This window comes from Cebus imitator, unplaced genomic scaffold (genome assembly GCF_001604975.1).
Source record: "Cebus imitator isolate Cc_AM_T3 unplaced genomic scaffold, Cebus_imitator-1.0 Scaffold2, whole genome shotgun sequence".
In the NCBI taxonomy this organism is placed as follows: domain Eukaryota; kingdom Metazoa; phylum Chordata; class Mammalia; order Primates; family Cebidae; genus Cebus; species Cebus imitator.
The window spans coordinates 2,786,452-2,806,714 of NW_016107317.1; the positions used below are offsets into that span (position 1 = coordinate 2,786,452).

At 38.8% G+C, this 20,263-nt stretch overlaps 2 protein-coding genes across 3 annotated transcripts; both read right to left on the minus strand.

The window, feature by feature from the left end:
- Positions 1-1,863: 1,863 nt before the first annotated feature.
- WBP11 (WW domain binding protein 11) lies at positions 1,864-20,236 on the minus strand. Of its 2 annotated transcripts, none has more exons than XM_017528414.2 (12): positions 20,094-20,236; positions 18,117-18,225; positions 17,555-17,586; positions 14,506-14,599; positions 12,448-12,644; positions 10,952-11,085; positions 10,529-10,728; positions 9,762-9,953; positions 6,854-6,955; positions 6,137-6,430; positions 4,642-4,824; positions 1,864-2,879 (listed from the first exon to the last, which is right to left on the minus strand). In XM_017528414.2, exons 2-12 carry the CDS (start codon positions 18,178-18,180, stop codon positions 2,446-2,448), a joined length of 1,926 nt encoding a protein of 641 aa, XP_017383903.1. In that variant the 5' UTR covers positions 18,181-18,225; positions 20,094-20,236; the 3' UTR covers positions 1,864-2,445. The 2 variants fall into 2 exon arrangements, with proteins under 2 accessions (XP_017383903.1, XP_017383921.1); XM_017528432.2 differs by lacking the exon at positions 20,094-20,236 and adding an exon at positions 18,674-18,733 and having other exon boundaries at positions 2,446-2,879.
- Positions 14,827-16,729, minus strand: LOC108304300 (G-patch domain and KOW motifs-containing protein-like). The gene is given in 2 exon segments (XM_037738361.1): positions 14,827-15,601; positions 15,604-16,729. Coding segments are annotated over 2 exon segments (1,422 nt in total). The 5' UTR covers positions 16,463-16,729; the 3' UTR covers positions 14,827-15,038.
- Positions 20,237-20,263: the final 27 nt, after the last annotated feature.

A 20,263-nucleotide genomic window follows, 5' to 3' on the forward strand; every position in this document is an offset into this window, starting at 1 on the left:
TGCTCAAGAATTATTTGAATGCAGTAAAAATGATTTTTAAAATACTTAAAAATAACCCCATCCAGCTATATATAGAGGTATTTTAATGAAGAGCACAAACAACATACAAAATGAGAACTGAAACAGAATCTTGGATAGCATCTAGGCCTTTATGCTGATTTAATGACATGGCAGAATATTACTGTGGTGGTCCTTAACTTAAAGGGGCAATTGCTGTCCCTAAAGTGACATTTTGATAAGGAAATAGTCACAAGTCTATCCATATACATGAATAAAGATTTGTATCATTTACATTTCATAGCAGTAATCTAACCATTTTTGTGAAAATATTATGTAAATTATAACAAGTATACCCAGAATCAGAACTACTCCTTAATTCCCCTTTCCTGTGGATGCACGTGATATACTGTGTCACATTTTACCACTAATTTTCAGAAAACTATACTAGCAATATTAGGAAATGCCTTTATGATAAACATCAACAGCTTTCTTTTATTAACATGAATTAGAAATCTCCAACTCAAGGCCGAGGAGGGAGGATCTCTTGAGGCTAGATGACTGGGCAACACAGTGAGACCCCGTCTCTAAAAAATAAATTAGCTGATTGAGGTGGCACGTATCTGTAGTTCCTTGGGAGGCTGAGGCCGGAGGATCACTTGAACCAGGAGTTTGAGATTGCAGTGAGCTATGATCACATTACTGCACTGCAGCCTGGGCAACAAAGCAAGAACCTGTCTCTAAGGAAAAATGACGATAAAAAAAGAAATCGTGCCCAGAAAGAATATAAATTTCAAGTAAGATCATTAAAAATGTTTCAAATATTAGAAAGTAATTGTTTATGATGAAACTGTAACTACAATATGGATACTGTAGGTTCAATCCTTGATATCCATAAGATATCAAGGATAACTGAAGGTTCAATCCTTGCATCTAAGCAATCACTCAATTCACGTGCTGACCTGTATTAATTTACATTAAAAAACAAACCAACCCAAAATGGTCTATTTAGTGCTTTGGCAGGATTTGCTTTAATATGAAAGAATAAATCAGTAATTTTTAAGCAAAGCCAAAACACACAAAAGATCTCAGATAAAAATCTAAAACTCCATCAAAGATATCAACTCTAAGAAAAGAAATGCCATATTGTATTATTGCATTACATTTTAGGTTATTACCAATTTTTGATAGTATGGGATTCACATGAAAGGCATTTAAGATACTGTGGAAAGTAAGGCATGCCTAAACAATGCCTATCTTGTGTATATGTGTTTATGAAATATACACTTTGGACCACTGGATAAATCATGGGTCCTTTTTAAGTTTCAATATGTTGTAGTGTAAAATGGGGTAAATACCCAGAAAAGTAATCTACTAGGGTTACTTGGTAGACTGGTCATTAAAGCACTTCGTAAAGAAATGGTATAAATGCAAATTAATGTTAAGCATTCTTATTCATTCATATTTTAATATAAAAGCACAAAAACCCCACCTCTTTAAAAAGGAAAAAAAGCTAACCTTTTATGATTCATTAAAAATGGTTTAAAATGACCTTTGCCATTCAGCTTCTATCAGTTCACAAAGCTCTGGAATAAGTAAGCACTGAAGGTAAGACACCTTCAGAAGAAGAAAAGCCAAGCCATACTATTCCTAACACCTAGTTTCTCTAAAGCCAGTATGACAATCTTAAAGAATTACTTTTATCCCTTAAAATTTAAAACTTAGTTTTTACCATGCTTTCAGTAAGATTCTAATTCTGTATCAGAAATGGCAGTTCCTTAAACCCAAGTTTTAAATACTTAAACTTTTTTTTTGCCCATAAAAAAGGTATTATGTTTACACATTATCAGTAACACAGACTGAGTATCTTGGTGTAGAACATTTATTTATTTTTCCCACGAATCACTCAAAGTTTAGGTGAGTGGGAAATAATTTTAATCAAAGAATTGTACATTTTCTTCCCACATATCCTGCCTTGTCTTAGGAAATGACACTGTGATCCATTTCATTACAAGTAAAATATTACAAAATATTTACAGGAAAATATTAAAAATAACTCAAACACAAAAGGCAAGATGAAATAAACTGTTTTTGTCAGAAATCTCTACTCCAGTGCCCACAGCACACAAGAAGAGTCCAAACAAAATAAGCAACTAAGATCCCTCTGATCACAAATTTCCAAAGAACTGGTGAAGAAACAGGATGAAAACGGTGGTGTGAAAGGGAATGATGTTAGCAGCACTGCTTCAATAACTGATCTATTCTGAATGAAATACTCTCTTTTATGTGCAGTAAATTCTGAACAAGGCTAAATTTTAGGATATTCCTTGAACTGAAATTAGAAAATACCCTGACAATGGAAGCAGCTCTTTCATCTAAGTTTAATAAGAGCCTCTTTCTCCATGGGCCACTGTTATGAACAGCAGCCTGTTCTGGCACCAAAAGCTGTCACAGTAGCCCTTCCATCTCTTTCATGAAAGCCTCATAGACATCATCCTTAGTTTGTACTGAGACAGGAACAGAAGGACCAGATTTGGGTGCTGCTTTGGCAAGAGGCACAGCAGAATCATCCTCTGACTTTCTTTGGGGAGCAGCAGCAGCCCCTTTATTCTCCCGACGTACTCTCAGTGCAGTGGGCACAAATCGAGTAATCTCTGCCTTGGGATTAGTGATCTGTGGCTTGGCACTGATGGTTGCTGTGGCTTTCTTCTCAATGGTGGCTGCACTCGTATCATCCGCCTTGGGTCGCTGAATCAAGTTGGGTGGGGCACTTAAAACCCCAGGGTTCGGCAGGGGAGCTGGTGGGAAAAGCCCAGGGGGGGCAGGTCCAAGGGGAGGCACCAAAGGTGGGCGCATCATGCCAGGACGAGGTGGAGGAATACCTAAATGAATAAAATAGGCAAGGATGAATATTACAAGAACTAATACGATTTAACTACTATTAAGGACATTTAAATATTTGTTGCCAATTTTTTTTTTTTTTTTTTTGAGTTGGAGTTTCGCTCTTGTTACCCAGGCTAGAGTGCAATGGCGCAATCTCGGCTCACCGCAACCTCCGCCTCCTGGGTTCAGGCAATTCTCCTGCCTCAGCCTCCTGAGTAGCTGGGATTACAGGCACGCGCCACCATGCCCAGCTAATTTTTTGTATTTTTAGTAGAGACGGGGTTTCATGGTCTCGATCTCTTGATCTCGTGATCCACCCGCCTCGGCCTCCCAAAGTGCTGGGATTACAGGCGTGAGCCACCGCACCCGGCTTAGTTGCCAATTTTTAAAAAAATGGATAACAACTTACAGAAAATAAGCTGAACGCACGTTGCTTACTTTTTAAAACTCAGGAATATTCTATTATAAAACAATATTTACCTTCAACCTGTATTCCTATACAGTAGTATGTTCTCTTCTTCCCTAAATCAATGTTCTACTTTAAAATATAAAGTGCCATCAACTGGTTTCACATATTATTTCAAAGCTCACATCTCAAGATTCTATTCCAGCTGGATAGTGCAGATATTAGTAAGTCAGGAGACTGATCCCCATGCATTATATTTCCATACCACTTCCCCCACACAAAAAGGTAACAATGGGCAGGAAATAAAATTTTAACCCTGGTTATTAAATGCACATGGAGGCTGAGCACAGTGGCTCACAACTGTAATCCCAGTACTTTGGGAGGCTGAGGCGGGTGGATCATTTGAGGTCAGAAGTTCAAGACCAGCCTGATCAACATGATGAAACCTTTTCTCTACAAAAAAAAAAAAAAAATTAGCAGGGCATGGTGGTGCACGCCTGTAATCCCAGCTACTTGGGAGGCTGAGGCAGGATAATCGCTTGAACCTGGGAGGCGGAGGTTGCAATAAGCTGAGACTGCACCATTACATACCAGCCTGGGCAACAAGAGCGAAACTCTGGCTCAAAGAAAAAATAAAATGAACATGGAGCAAGAGAATGCAACTAATCACAATCTGTCATCATTACTCGAAAAGAACTCACGTCCTATCAACAGTTCACACATACATAATATTCATATACCAAGAACTGCAGATTTCAATTCTTCAAATGCCACTTTTAAATTAAAGTATTATATTTTACTATATCTAACATCCTGTTGTTTATACAAACTCCTAATTATTCTGTGCACCACTGAGAGAGAGAGAGAGAGAGAGGAGAAAAAAAAAAAGCCCCAGCTGCACTTAAAAGAGCAGACCTTCACAGGAAACTGGCACATTTTAGTGTGGGAAACTAGAAATACCTGCCACATAAAACAAGCCTACAAGAAAATCTGCATGTCTAACCTTGACACTAAGTAGAGCAAAGAGAAAAAACTCTGTTACAATTTTAAACTTTTAGTTGGTACTCACACAGATGCATGAAACAGCTTCGTAACTACTAAAACCAAAAAATTATCAAATAGAAAATTTAATCCCACGTTTTCTAGCTAGAAGTCCCTCAAGTGACAGGCAGAATAAAGTGCAAATACCCACTGGACGAATTCTACTTCAAGCCAGGCCAACAGCAATTTAAAAACCACTACTGACTGTAAGATTACCTCAGATTTCAGAATACTGAAATGTGACAATATGTTTCAGAGCAAATGAAATAATAAACAGTAGGCTAAATTTTTATTATAGGAATTGAAAGTGTCACCTGGAGGTGCAGGGGGAGGTAGCCTTGGTGGGGGTCCCCGAGGGGGAGGACCAGGAGGCAGACCTGGAGGTGGACCTGGGGGAGGGCCAGGGGGTCGGCCTGGTGGTGGTCCTGGAGGTAAAAGTCGGGGTAAAGGCCCTCGGAGTCCTGGCATGCCAGGTGGTCTCAGGAATGGAGGAGCTCCTGAAAAAGAGAAAAATGATAAATTAATGTCACACAAATATACATTAAGTAATAATTATAGCTTAAAAGTAACTCAAATATGGTTTGACTTTAACCTGAAATCTGATCAACTTCAAAGACTTAATGAAACATATATGAAAACATAATTCATTCAATATCTGAACACCAGAAAAAGAGTACTAGATTTGTTGAGGATCTTTAATTTCCCAATACTGACTAAAAGCATACTCAATCACAGCTCTGCAGTGCTGGAAATACACAATGGTGATAAGAATTCTTTTTTTTTTTTTTTTTTTTTTTGAGATGGAGTTTCACTCATGTTACCCAGGCTGGAGTGCAATGGCGCGATCTCGGCTCACAGCAACCTCCGCCTCCTGGGTTCAGGCAATTCTCTTGCCTCAGCCTCCTGAGTAGCTGGGATTACAGGCATGCACCACCATGCCCAGCTAATTTTTTGTATTTTTAGTAGAGACGGGGTTTCACCATGTTGACCAGGATGGTCTCGATCTCCTGACCTCGTGATCCACCCGCCTCGGCCTCCCAAAGTGCTGGGATTACAGGCTTGAGCCATCGCGCCCGGCCAAGAATTCTTAAATGTTTCCAGTATAAGCTGAAAATGGAATAAAAAACACAATGCTTTAAGGACCCCCCCCAAAACTCATGAACATATAAGACCATTAAGAATGACATAAGATAGGTAATTTTGCTTTGTACCAATCGGAAAATGATTAGCTCAAATGAAGAAAACTTAGAAGGCTGACAGTAGGATGAAGGACTTAAATCACAAATAGCTGAAAAGTTCTCTGTTGCTTCATTTTATAATCTTTTTATACTTTCAAGCTGAAAACTTAATAAACAGATTAATCACCTTTGCCTCTAAAAAAGATCTACAACTAAAAGGACTATGCAGATTACACTGACATTCAAAATTCCTAACTTAAGAACACAAGACAGTATTAATTGTGTCTTACTCCCACTCACTGCCAATTTAGAACTAGGTCAACTTATCATACTAAAAAGCAATACTAAAGAAAGCCTCCATTACATGTTCAAGTTTCTGTCTGCTGTAATCAGAAGAACTTTGAAAAAAGGAGTGCTTTGGAGAAAAACAGGTGCTATCAGTAGAACTATGAGTTGCAAACAACAGTTTGGGAATGAACAAGTTTTACTTGTCCTTTTAGAATCCTTCACATCTTAAGAGAATTCCATTAGGAAGAAACAAGAAAACATGAACAATAACAATGCATAATATTTTTTGGAATGACTTCACTCTAACCTCATTTAAACTTTATTCACAGTATTTAAGGCTTACCGGGAGGTGGACCAGGAGGAAGGCCCGTAGGTGGCCCAGGAGGCCGTAATGGTGGAGCAGGTGGTGGTCCAAGAGGTGGTGGTCCTGGCATGGGAGGTGCTTGTATCTGAGAAGGAGGAACAGACTGCGGGGGAGCCTGCTGCTGTGAAGAAGCAGTGGATGTGCCATCGGAATGGGATTCCTCTTTATGTTGTTTTTGTGATTGCTTTTCTGCTTCAGAGTCATCAGAATCATCTTCATCATCATCTTCTGAAAATTCCTCTACTTCCCGTCCCTCCTCAGGGATTTCTTGACCTGAAAGAAATTTTAAACCCAATAAATAGAGTTGATTCGGTTTCTTTCAGGTTGGAGAATAGCAATGACTAAATACGCATGGTTAATAAATACGTTCTTAAAATTAAAAACCAAATAGTCTTCTTCAATAAAATACTTAGATGTGAAAGAATAAAATAATATTCTACTCATCTATGTTAGTGTAGCATAGTGGAATGAACTCAGGCTTTAAAAGAAGATAGACCAAGATTTAAATGCCAGTTCAACCACTTACTTGCTGTGTAACTTTGGGCAGCCTATATAATGGCTCCAAACCTTATTTTTGTAAAACAAGGACTTATTATTTACTTGAAGATAGTTGAGATATTAAATGGAAAAATGTACGTAAAGCAATTAGCGTGAGGAAACACCAAAAGGTGATTCACTATTTTTTCCCTGCCTTACCTGCCATACGAAGCATCATGGCTTGAAGAGGAGTCAGTTCCTTCATATTCTTCTTTTTCTTCCTTGATTTTCCAGGCATATCTGCAAACCGTACACTCAGACCTAAGGGGACAGGGAGGGAGTGAAGTAGATTGGGTTCAACAAAATTCAGTAAATGTTTACTATATAATACTATAAAGAACTAGATATGATTGCTACTTACTACTTGGCAGAAATGCAGGAAGAGATAGCTATATTAATAATATGAACACCTGGATAAAAACAATTTTCTTGAAAATATAAATTACTAAAATTGGCCAAGGAAGTGATAAGTCCAGAATATCCAAAACTTAAAGGGTAGTTGAAGAGCTCCTTAAAAGCTACAAATAATTTAAAGAGGAAATTCAGCCAAACATTAAGTTACAGAAATCTCCTAATAAAGAGGATAGGAAAAGAAGAAACAGGCTAGGTGAGGTGGCTCACGCCTGTAATTCCAGCACTTTGGGAGGCCAAGGTGGGCAGATCATGAGGTCAGGAATTTGAGACCAGCCTGACCAACATGCTAAAATCCCGTCTCTACTAAAAATACAAAAAAATTAGTCAGGCGTGGTGGCAGGCACCTGTAATCCTAGCTACACAAAAGGATGAGGCATGAGAATCACTTGAACCTGGGAGTCGGAGGTTGCAGGAAGCCAAGATCATGCCACTGCACTCCAGCCCAGGTGACAGGGCAAGACTCTGTCTCAAAAAAAAAAAAAAAAAAAAAAAAAAAAAACAATGAAATGTTACCGGACTCATGAAGCTAGCATAACCCCGATACCAAAAATCATCTCTGGCCAACATAAAATATAAGCAAGTTTAAACACGTTTACAGCAGCATAATTTGCAATTGCAAAAATCTGGAACCAATCTAAATGCCCATCAACCAATGAGTGAATAAAGAAAATGTGGTATATATCCACCATGGAATACTACTCAGCCATAAAATGGAACAATATAATGGCCTTTGTAGCAACCTGGATGGAGTTGGAGGCCATTATTCTAAGTTAAGTAACTCAGGAATGAAAAACCAAATATTGTATGCTCTCACTTATAAGTGGGAGCTAAGATATGAGGATGCAAAAGCATAAGAATGATACAATGGACTTTGGGGACTCAGTGGGGAAGGATGGGAGGGGAGTGAGGGAAAGAAGACTACAAATGGGGTAGAATGTATATACTGCTGGGGTGAGGGACACATGAAAATCTCAGGAATCACTATTAAAGAACTCATCCTTGTAATCTAACACCACTTGTTCTCCAAACATTATCAAAATTAAAATTTACAAAAAGGAAAAAAATATGTAAGCAGGTCGATTCTAACAGTGTTTTAAAAGCCAGCAATGTAATTCACTACAATAAAGAACTTACAAAGAACAAAAAAATATAATAACGTCCCAACAGATATATAAAAAATATTTATGATTAAGAAATAACCCTCTTAGCAAGCTAAGAAGAAAAAGAACTTCTTAACTGACAAAGGCTATTCATTAGACACCGGATAGGAGCATTCTCGGTAAACATTTTAGGAGGAGAAAAGTTCCAAGTGGACAGGACTTTAGTTTTGTTTACCCTGTATCCTTAGTGCCTAGAAAAAAATTCCCTGTGTATAGTAAAAACTCAGTAAATATTAGCTGAGTGAATATCAAGTCAGAGTTAAGACAGCCATTTTTATAACATGTGTGTTGATGAGTATATATAAGAAAAATCTGGTTGGGTGTGGTGGCTCACGTCTGTTATTTCCAGCACTTTGGGAGGCCGAGGCAGGTGGATGACCTGTGGTCAGGAGTTCAAGAACAGCCTAGCCAACATGGTAAAACCCCACCTCTTCTAAAAATACAAAAATTAGCTAGGTCTGGTGGCAGGTGCCTGTAATCCCAGCTACTTGGGAGACTGAGGCTGCCTGGGAAAATTGCTTGAACCTGGGAGGTGGAGATTGCAGTGAGCTGAGATTGCGCCATTGCACTCCAACCTGGGCGACAAGTGTGAGATTGTCTCAAAAAAAAAAAAAAAAAATGAAAAAGAAAAAGAAAAATCTCTTGGCAGAATAAAAGGAAAAGAAGGCAAGAGACCACATAGTCACAGAAAAAAAATGGAGCTGCTGTGGCTCTAATGGCTTTCTACTTTCTAGTACTAGTTCCTACCTAACAGTTCTCTATACATTACCAGCTCTATCTATTCTTTTTAACTAGTTTTTGTTGGCAACCATGATTCTTAAGACACAGCAGGAAAAAAATTTGTCATCAATATTAACATTAGTATTGCATAGTATTATATAAGTATTCTGTTGTAGGCCACAAAAATAATCCCAAAAGAAGCTCCCGAACTGCTGAGGTTTGACAGAATTAATGTGCATTTTGCACTGCCAGTACCTATTACAAAGATTAAAATGTTCTTGACAAATGTCATAACTACTTTTAAAGAGTACATGTAACTCAATTTGAATTTTTGTAATAATCAAAACATACACATTATAGATACGTTTCATGATTCCACTCATGACTGTACCTGGGTTTAAATTATGATCCTGGTTCATAAGATATAAGGTAACCATAAAAGGGCTTCAAAGGTAGGGCTATTCGCCTTTCTTTCCTATAACATACCATAATAACATATGCTTATGCTATTGAATAGTTATTATACCTTTTGCCCTAAAGTGAACTTTATTACAGACATTTTTATTACACTGTTTAATGCTTTTCCTCATAAATATCCACTGAGTACTTACTGTGTCAAAAACTTTCAAAATTTTAATATACAAAGATGAATACAGCTATGAGCCCTACTTCCAAAGACTTCACAGGACTTTCACAGATTCACTAATAAATTAGGACCTTCGGCTTGTTTCCTCTTTATCAATCAATACCATGAATCCTTCATCTGCACATACCTGACTTCTTTTCTTCATTGTTGTCTCTCTCACCATCATCACGGTGCACGAATTCATCCCCCTCACTTTCTCCATCTGATTTGTCAGTGTCACTGTCATCAGTACTGTCATCATGCTTATCTTGATCCATGTCCTCAGGATAGCCATCATCTTCACTGGTGCTAGAAATATCATCATCATGACCTCGCTGGGCTGAAAAGTGGGAAGGGAACATGGACAAGTAACATTATTGGATCCTCCAAAACATGGTACCCAGAAATACTGAAAATTATGTTATTTTAACTCAAGACTGTAATAACTTCTTACAAAAAAAAATTCCTATACATAGCTATTCATACAGTCTAACAATATTTTCATTTGCCAATAATTTTAAACACTACTTTTTGGTAATTTAAGATTTTTTTAAAAAGAGGTTCTAATTTGAGAACCCATTTCCTTTGGCAACAATCATATTTATATACACATACACAGTCAGTGAATGTATACAACACTGTAGTCTGATGACAACAAGCTAAAAGGGAACAAGATACACAAGTCTTAAAAGATAGAGTTACATCTCTAAGAAAAGCCTAATTTAAAACACAATATACTTATGTACGATGCTTTTACTTGGGTAGATCCTATAATTTATCCAACTGTATGTATATGAGTATATATATGACATCCTCTCATTTATTTCCTAAGTTCTGAGAGTGGTGAACAATATGTTAAACAGGGCCAACATAAAAAATGGTAATTATAACAGCAAAAGAACAGTCACTCCTCACCAAGTTCAGGACTATATAACATGTCTTCATCTCGCCTACGAGGGGGAAGATCGAGGGCAAAACCAACTTTACGGCCATACATCTGCACGACCTGAGGAGGAGGTGGACCAGGAGGAGGGCCAGGAGGTTTTCTGCCAGGGGGTAAACGTGGAACACCATGTCCAAGAAGAGGAAGGATAGAAACTGCCCGAGTTGGAGGTCTGTTAAAAAAAAACAAAAACAAAAAAACCCCACAGTAATCACTTAATAATAATATTTTTCTCTTCTAAACAATTTTCAAGGGATTTCTTATTTTACATTTAATCAAATTTCATACTGTTTACATCCACATTGTCTTTTATTTACCCCGGCATTAATTCTGGCACTGGACAGTCAATTTGTGCTTTTACTAAATGCACTCTGATTGTGACACTGCTTCCTTACCCATAGGCTGAGGTTTTCTTTAGGATGGAGGGTGGCTGGGCACCAGGAAGTGGAATGTCCTGGATCAAAATGTTGGAAGGAGCATGTGGCATATCTGGCAAAGGAATACTCTCCACTTCCACATGCTGAGCATTCTGAAACAGAGAGAAACTTTCAGTATTACGATAAAAAAGTCATCCACAAACTAAACACTAAAAATGACAAGTTAGCTGTTTCATGACTCAGACATGCTTTCCAACTAACATAAATATCACTAAAACCCCCACAAAAATAGCCTCACGTCAATACTTCCAAAGACTGTCAAAGAGTTGAAAAAACCTTTATTACTGAAAACACCAAAACACAGCTGCTTTTTCTCCTCTTACTATCAGGTAAGTCTTTTTGTATATGATTTGAAATACCTGTTGTTTAGAGAAATCCAACTGTTAAAAGTAACACCAAAGTTACCCTATTTAATTTGCAGGGTGATAGAAAAATAATACATGTCAACTAACAAATGTATATATCCAGTGGTGCAGGTTGGGCTCATTAGCTTGCCTATGTTGAATTTCTGTTGTGTATTAGCTTAGCTTACCTAATCAAGTTAACTCGTGCCCTCCTCTGTAAAATGAGGGGCATATTACCTCCTTTACAGAAATTATAGCATTTGACTTTTTCCCATCTTTGAGGTAAAACTTACAAAATGTACAAATTCAGTCAAGTTTTGACAAATGCATATACCTCATACTCCTTCCCAATCCATCTCTAATATCCCGCAAGGCAACCACTGCTACATTTTTTTTCCTGCATAGATTAGTTGTACCTATTCTAGAAATGAAATTGTAACAATGAAATAAACTTAGCATGTTTTTGAGATTTATTGATAATTTTTTTTATTCCATGTTGGTTTGAGTATTAGATTATTCCTTTTACTGCTTAACAGTATTCCATTGTATAAATATACTACAGTTTAATTATCCATTATCTTATTAGTGAACAGTAGGCTGATCCTAGTTTTGAATTAATTTCTCCTGCTTAATTACAGAGGATTAGATTTGCTGGTTCACAGGGTAAGCATGTTTAGTTTTAGAAGAAATTGCTATGAGGAAGAGGTTCAGCATGATCCATTCTCCCATTAACTTTTTAAATATAAGTACAGATAGAGCATCCCTAATCTGAAAATCTAAAATGCTCCAAAATCCTAAACTTTTTGACTCCCATATAATGCCATGGTGGAAAAATCCACACCTGACGTAATGTGATGGGCCGCAGTTTTGTTTCATGCACAAAATTTACAAAATTATCTTTAGACTATGTGCATATGCAACATAAATTTCATGTTTAGACTCAGGTCCAATCCCTAAAATATATGCAAATATCCCGCCCCCAAGAAAAACCCCTAAATCCAAAACACTTCTGGTCTCAAGCATTTTGCATAAGGGATACTCAAATCTGTATAATATTTTAGTTTATCTCTCAAAAAACAAAACAAACAAACAAAAAAAAACCTTGATTACCTTGACAGCATCAAAATACTGGCTAAGTTGAGCCCTCTTCTGTTCATACTCTACTTCTAGCTTTCTCAATTCTTTGTAAATATCTGGATTCTCTTTTTCATAGAGTCGTAGAATACGTTCAAAGGTTTCACGCAGCTTTTTACGTTTGTCTTTCAGTACTTTCTCATTTAATTGTGGCTGTTGCACTGGGTTAAACTCTGAGTGAAAAAGTAGATTATGGGATTAAAGGAGGGGCCACTTCAATTAGGTATCAACAGGTTACATAATAAAAACCTCCATATATGCTGAAAAGTTTTTAAGAGCTCTAGATACCAAACATACTCTTTTCAACTTTATTCAAAGAACTACAATTTTATTAAAATCCCCACCCCTTTTAGATGGCCACTAATTTTACTTTTCTCAGAAATGCTACCTAATTGATTAAGACTTTAATTAAGAGAGCCAATGCATGCTTTTTTCTGCCTTCACTAGTCTGTATTGAGTTTTATAAATTGTAACTGGAACCCTGATGAATAGTGTTGTCTTCACCCCTTTCCTTTTTCTTAAAAGAACAACAAGTTTATCTTCTTCTTTAAATCCTATTTAACTATTAATCTTGGTAATTTATTCAAATCCAGAAGGTGTATTCTTACACCATACGATTCCTAGTGTGATTAGGAAAAGCTCTGAATGTCTGAGTTTTAATCTTAGCTTTGCCACTACATAGCAGTGCGACCTTGAGAAAGCCATGTAATCTCTCTGTGCCTGAGTTTCCTAACCTGTAAAATAGGGACAGTGCACCTACCCTAAAAAATTGTGAGGATTAGAAAACTCGTGGGAAAAAAACTGGCGTGTAGCAAGGTAACTACTCAAGAAACCTCAGTTATTACTATTTTCTCCTTTTAAAACAACACATAACATTTAGGGTCATTTAATGAAGGATTCCCTGATTTCCCAAGGAAAGTAACTATCCTTGCTGTTATTTGGACCAGAGGCAAGAAGTAGAATCAGTTATAGCCGAACTGGGAAAGATCTGGGATCCTGAAGCCTGACCCACAACTCTTACCCAGGCTAGCTGCCCAGATTCTTCGACATTATTTCAGAAACCTTGTAATAGCATAATGCCATGACTGGATTTTTTTGTACCCCATTTAATGTATCATTGAAGGGCTTCACTGCATCTCTTTTACTTACTACTCTGTTTTTGGACAAGCCATAGAACTTGTAAAGATCACTTTAAAATACTATTTTAAAAAGTTGACAAAGGGTAGAAGACAAAGTGGCAAAAATTTGACAGGTGAAAAGCACATGGAAGTTAAGTAGACTATTTTATTTTCTGCATGTTTGAAAATTTCTATTAAAAGAAACAAATAAAATATTCTACATGTTCTAATATCAAACAGAAAGGGTATTTGTGGGTTGGGATAAAATTTCCAGCAGCAGTATCAATGATTTTCAAACTTAACAAAAAAAAAAAACATCCAGCCATTTCATGTGATTCCAGTTATAACAAAGCAGCGATACTTAAGATGCATATGGAGAGGGTATAAAATTATTCTATGAAATGTGAAAAAGGCAAAGAATCCTGGTATAGTATTTTATATACTTGGTTTTAGGTATTTGATGATTTTTTTCTACATCTTTACTAAAAATTGGAAATTTTTACTCAAAATTTGGATAAATTGGAAATGCCTTATATTAACAGTGGCCTGATACTTAGATTTACATGGTAGGTGCCAACATTAAATAAAAGATGACAAACAAAAAACCCAAGGTTATTTCATAAACCAGATTAAGTCTTTTCCTGAAAAGCAAGCTGGCCAAACTAAGCTTCTGTTATCTCATAATAACAATTAGCTGAAAGCCAAATAACCGCTCTCCTCTTATTCTGGTATCTGGAGTCTCCAGTTTGCAACAGCCCTCTAACAATCCATTTTGCCTCCCTGAAACTAACATTAAATCCAAACATCAAATGCCATCGTGCTGTTCTGTTTTACTTAGGCCTGTGCTGCTTCACTCATTACCTGCCTGCCTCTGTATGTATCAGACTGTTACAGCTGCCTGTTTGTAAATTCTTACCCATTTCATCCAATTTCTCCATGTCTCGGATAATCTGTTTTGGATCCTTCATCTTTAAAACTGCAGCTCGAACCATCATGCGCTGTTTTTTGTTCTTAGAAAAAGAGGGGCAGAACGTCAACAAGTCAGACACTCATGAGTTTTATTTCAACTGGCTTTAAGAATCTAAACAGAATTTTGAATTCCTTGGCTTCTGATCACTTGTTTCAACCACCAGAAACAGCTAGGTCATTTTTTTGGCCTTAAAAACATTTAGACTTGTCAAAAAGATAAAGAAATGCTATTTTTAAGATGTGCTTTCTTTTCTTTCTTTTTTTTTTAAAGTATTTGAAATGGTTTTTATTATACCCTAAATTCTGGTAAATATTGGGTTTGTTTCTAGCTTCCGTACTGGTTCATCCATCTATGTCCCTTGTCCCAGGACTGCACCAGAAGCAGAGGATGGAACAATGATCTTCCCACCTTCTTGAAGGCAACTTCCTCATATTGTACAGAACTGGTAACAGCCTAGGGGATGGGAGGAGTCCCATGGGTTAGCCTTCATCTGTGTCACTAGGGCCCGTGTACTGGCAGATGGCATCGTAGTGAAGCTCCACCACCTGATTCTCTCTTGGCAGTTGCACCAAAGCCCGGCTCCGTGCACTGTCCCGGTTCAGCAAATGTTCCACCCTTCCAGCCTGTGGGCCCAGCACCACCATCACACGGTCACCCTCTGCCTTGGGAACCAGTGTCTCCAGCATGTCTTCCCTCAGGCCTTCCAGGACTCGGCCTTCATCTGTCTGACATACCCAGGTATCTGGGCTTAGGACATCTTCAATTATCATCTTGGTGTTATAATACTGGCCACCTTTGTACATCTTGTCCACAAACCGCATGCGCAAGTTCCTGTGCAACCAGTGCTGACTCCTGGTGGCTGCTTTCTCACTCTTGGCTGCAGGTCCATTCTGTCAGTCTGGAAGGTGTTTCTGCTTCCTCTCTGAGCTGTCCTGCTGGATGTGGAGTTCTCGATTCTGGAGGGTCTTCCGTAATGAGGCAGTTCCATTCTGTTGCCTGAGATCCAAGGTGTTCTTGTTAAATCCCTGCTGGGAGACAGGCCATAGGCAGTACTAACAGTCACCATCCGGCTCCCCACAGCCAGACGAACCATGGCCCGAACATTGTCAGGATCGAGGCCTTCCACTTTCCCATACAGGCCTCGGTGAGGGCCAGAAAGAACCATTACAACTCCTCCAGGCACCAGCCCTTGAGGCTGATCTTCCTTATCCTTCCCTTGCTCATCTGGCCTTGGCATGCGGGAGGGGCCGGCAGGGGTCAAGGCCTGGGCCTTGATCAGGTTGGCACCCAGCCCTAATCCCTTAGGCCTCAGTGACTTGACACAGGGCTTCACTACTTGATTGAAGGTGCGACAGATGCCCTCGCCGGGTTTCCAGCCCATGCCCCGCAGCATGGCCAGCCCATAGACCTCCACGGGGACCACCTCATAATTGGCCTCCTCTGGCACTGTCTCAGCCCGGGATTTGCTGTCTGCCCCTTCCCCGCTGGGGGTGCAACCTTTCTGGATCATGGGGATAGCAAGCATGGGGTCAAAACCCGCATTCTCTCTCTCCTCCAGAGGCTCCTTGGATTCCTCAATGAGCTCCTCCACAGACTGGGACAGCACCCCATCCACCAAGGCCCCAGAATCTGTGGATGGCCCAGGTGACCGGGCTGGTGGCTGCCTGCGATAGTCATTCTGGATCAAAGGGATGATGAGTTCCTTGGGGGCTTCCTGGGGCTTCACACTCTGCAGCTCCCTTCCTTCCACGGATTTCAAGAAATCCTTCTCCTCTGGGGATGGCCTGGCGCTGTCTCCCGAGTCAGCCAGCTGCCTTTGGGCAGACGTGCGAGTGAAGCCAAATGAAATTGGGGTAGTGGAAGCAGCATTCAGCGGCAAAACAACCTCTTCAGAGTCCGCCATCTTGCCCTTTTTTCAAGATGTGCTTTCTTAGGAAAGCATTTCTTTTAACTCTGTGAGATCTTTAGCAGTTACTTAAACACACAAACACACTTTAAATTTCTTTCTTTTTTTTTCTACCTCTTATGTTCTTGAAGACTTTGGGTGGTTGTTCCTGCCCCTTGTTCTAAAACCTCTGCTAGCTGAAGTCCAAAATTTTATCAAAAAAATAAAAAAATTAAAAAAAAAAAAAAGCACAAAGGTCGAAGTGCTAAAATTATATAAAGAATATTTCGGCTGGGTGCAGTGGCTCACACCTGCAATCTAAGCACTTTGGGAGGTTGAGGTGGGCAGACCAAAAGGTCATGAGTTCGAGATCAGCCTGCCAATATGGTGAAACTCTGTCTCACTAAAAATACAAAAATTAGCTAGGCGTGGTGGTGGCAGGTACCTGTAGTCCCAGCTACCCAGGAGGCTAGGGCAAGAGAATTGCTTGAACCCGGGAAGTGGAGGTTGCAATGAGCTGAGATTCCGCCATTGCACTCCAGCATGGGCGACAGAACAAGACTTTGTCTCAAAAAAAAAAAAAAAAAATAGAGATTAAAAAATTTTGCAGAATTTAATGCTAAACACGAAGACACAATTGAACATTATTTAAAATCTGTGTTGCTTCTATGTATTAAGGCACAATACTATAAAGCAAATCCTTTCTTATTCTGTTGAAGTACTTTGCCACATATTCAACAGCTAAGAGGAAAATGCTAATCAGGAAAATGGATATATAAAGCTATCTGGCATCATATTTATTTCCATTCTCATCAGTAGGCTTTAAAACAGTTATGTTTTAATAAATAACAAAAAAGAATTATTTTCAAAAGTATTTAACTCATTGGGAAAAGTAATCAAACAATATCATCATAACCCGTGTGAGCTTCTCTGCAAAGTTACTTCAGTTCCTTAGTAAATTTTGGCTTAGTTTATTCCACAGTTTTTATAAAAAGCATAAAGCCTCTTTTCTCATAAAATTAGAAATGTTATTCTGAAACCCACTAATCCCAAATCACAAGATGTGCCAAACAATACTTAAAGTTTTACAAGATGCTTCTGAAATCATACCTTCTTTAATTCTCTCTTCCGGGCTTCCTTTCCTTTAAAAGAAGAGAGGGAGATATAATAAAACTTTTGAATCTTGAACATTAGCATTTTCTCCAATTTAATACAGGCAAGTCTTTACTGTGGGGAGTTACAGTATGCACTGTAAGATAGCAGCATCTTTGGCCTCTATCCACTACATGCCAACAGCATCCCTCAAATTATAACAAAAATGTGAAGACATTTTTGTTTAATGTTTCATAAAAAACAACTATGTGTCTGAAGGAAAAGGATAACATAAAATGCTAAACAAGGGCTCGCAAAACTAATTTGCTCAAAATTTCAAATACAAAGAGAAAGCTTTCAGCCAACTCTACTGTGCAATTCAATCAAATTTGAAAAATATTGGTACTAATTTATTTGCATGTTTAAAGTCTTAATCATATGCCCGTACAAACACTGAATATACAATTTATTCCTCTTATCACTGCTCGTCTTGTAATTAAGCCACAGGGAAAGAAATCCTCTAATATTTGCAATTTTTAGCACTGTCCTACTTCATCATTCCACACTAATGGCCACTTACGGGCTTGGTCTGTGGGGTTCATAAATTTTCCACTCTTGGTGGATGATGTAGATCTCCGTCCCATGTTGACAATCTGTATGGTTTACTTGCTCGTTAAAAAAAGAAAAACCTGTGAAGGTGAAGACAAAGAAATAGCTTATATTTCCTATATTGATTTCTTCCTTTTTCTAGTCCTTACCAATCTCTGAAAAGAAACATTCCTTTAATTATAAATTCTGTGAGACTGTTCTTTCCTTAGTTTTGACTTTAATGTCTAAGAAAGATGGCATCAACTTTCTTGACCATGAAAATTTAGATCGCTATCATTCTTTAGAAATATGATGAATGTGAAGCCCACTTTGAATATCCTCAAGTCATCAATTTAACCCTTTTTTATGGATACAGCATTGACTATGTCAACTGATAGACAAAACTAGAAAATGCGTTAACGGTATGGCACAAACCATGAACATCAGAAGCCATTAGTCCTTCTACTATAGCCTCCCTTTATTAACATGTAATTGTAAAAGAAGAATAAGAAGGGAATGAGTGTATAGATCTTGGCTCAAAACAAATACCTCACCCTTGCCTCTCTCCATGGTTTTTCTTGGCATGTATCCTGTACATTCTCAACACCTCTAAAACAGTAAAAACTCATTATTTTAAGCATATTTAATTCAGATTCAGTTCTAATTCGGACATAATTCTTGACTCTGAAGAGTTCAAAACACAACTAAAAATGCAAATATTTGAAATGAGCGCTACATTAAGAAGCTCCCCACAACTTAAATACTAAGACACATATTTTCTTACCAATACCTGACTCCCAATATATATTTCTTAAGATAATTAAAAGGAATACTTATGTTTGAAGAAAAAGTACTTTGTAAGCTAAAACTTTTATTAACACAGTACACTACTACATGACTTCTTCCTCGTATTTCAAAAGAATGGGGCTTAATTTTTTGAAGCCCAGTCTTTCCAGTAATAAAGGCGGCCAAATTTGCTTCCTTTTCCAAGTAGGCACTTTTTAAAGGTAAGAAAGGGAAGATTTTGTCAGACGAGTGTATTACAGTTAATTTCTCTTTTACTAAGTGTTCAATTGCCCCGATTTCCGCCAGATGTTTCAGAGCTGTTTTGGTGGCATTTCTTTCAAGATAGGGGTGACAAAGGCTCTGATTTTTCAGCTTTCTCATCTAAAAAATGGGGACATCATTACTTTACAACAAAGCTCTGATGATACAATGGGACTACAAACAAAATATCCTGTGATGTTTGACTCACTATTTAACTATAATCTTTATAATGGCTCTATATTCCTGGCCTAAACAACCTGTCAAGTGGTTTCCTTGTCAGAAAAACTGGGTGGTGGGAAGTAGCAGGGAGTAGGAGGTAGGGAAGGGGGAAAACAAGCAAAATCAGTACAAATACAAGCTCCCATCTTTGATTGGGTGCGTTTCTGTACTCCCTTAGTGTCCTCAGGCTCACGTTCTGAATCTCCTCTCCCACAAATGAGAAACAACGAATTACAGAGAATTTTACGGAAGATACCGGAGCTTAAGTCTGCACAGATTAGTTTTTTGTCTACAAGCGGGGGCGACTGGAAAATCAGGCCAAGTAACCGTTGGGGAACTCTTAAATAGCCAAAGAGGCTTCAATGACATAGGGTCCAGGTTCACCAAAGGAGGCAACAGCAGCAACTGCCGAAACCATAGCGACGGTTGACCGACCATGATTCGAGGTACGAGACGTGAAGCCTAAGGCTACCAACCAACGTGCATAGGAAGCCGCCCCAACCGACCCTGGCGAAGCCAACCGCGTAACCGCTGGTCGCCGCGCCACCCCAGGCCCAGCAATGCCCCAGTCCGCAACCAGGAGACTCCAACTGGGGAGAGGAGGAGCGCAGCAAAGGGGCTGGGTGTCCCCGAAGCCGCTGCGCGGGCCGCAAAAGGGACGAAAGAGACAAGGAAGAGTAGAAAAGCAATCCCCTACACTCACACTTCTGCTGTGCTCTCAGGACTGCGACAAGCGGGGAGGGAGCGATTCCCAGCCTCTTTTACCAGGTAAGGGCCTTCAACTCGGCCTCCCGGTCAACCCCTCAGCCACCGCCATCTTGAAACCTCGCGCCCCTCCGCAATCCTTACGTCATTTCCCATTCCTCTGTCCCG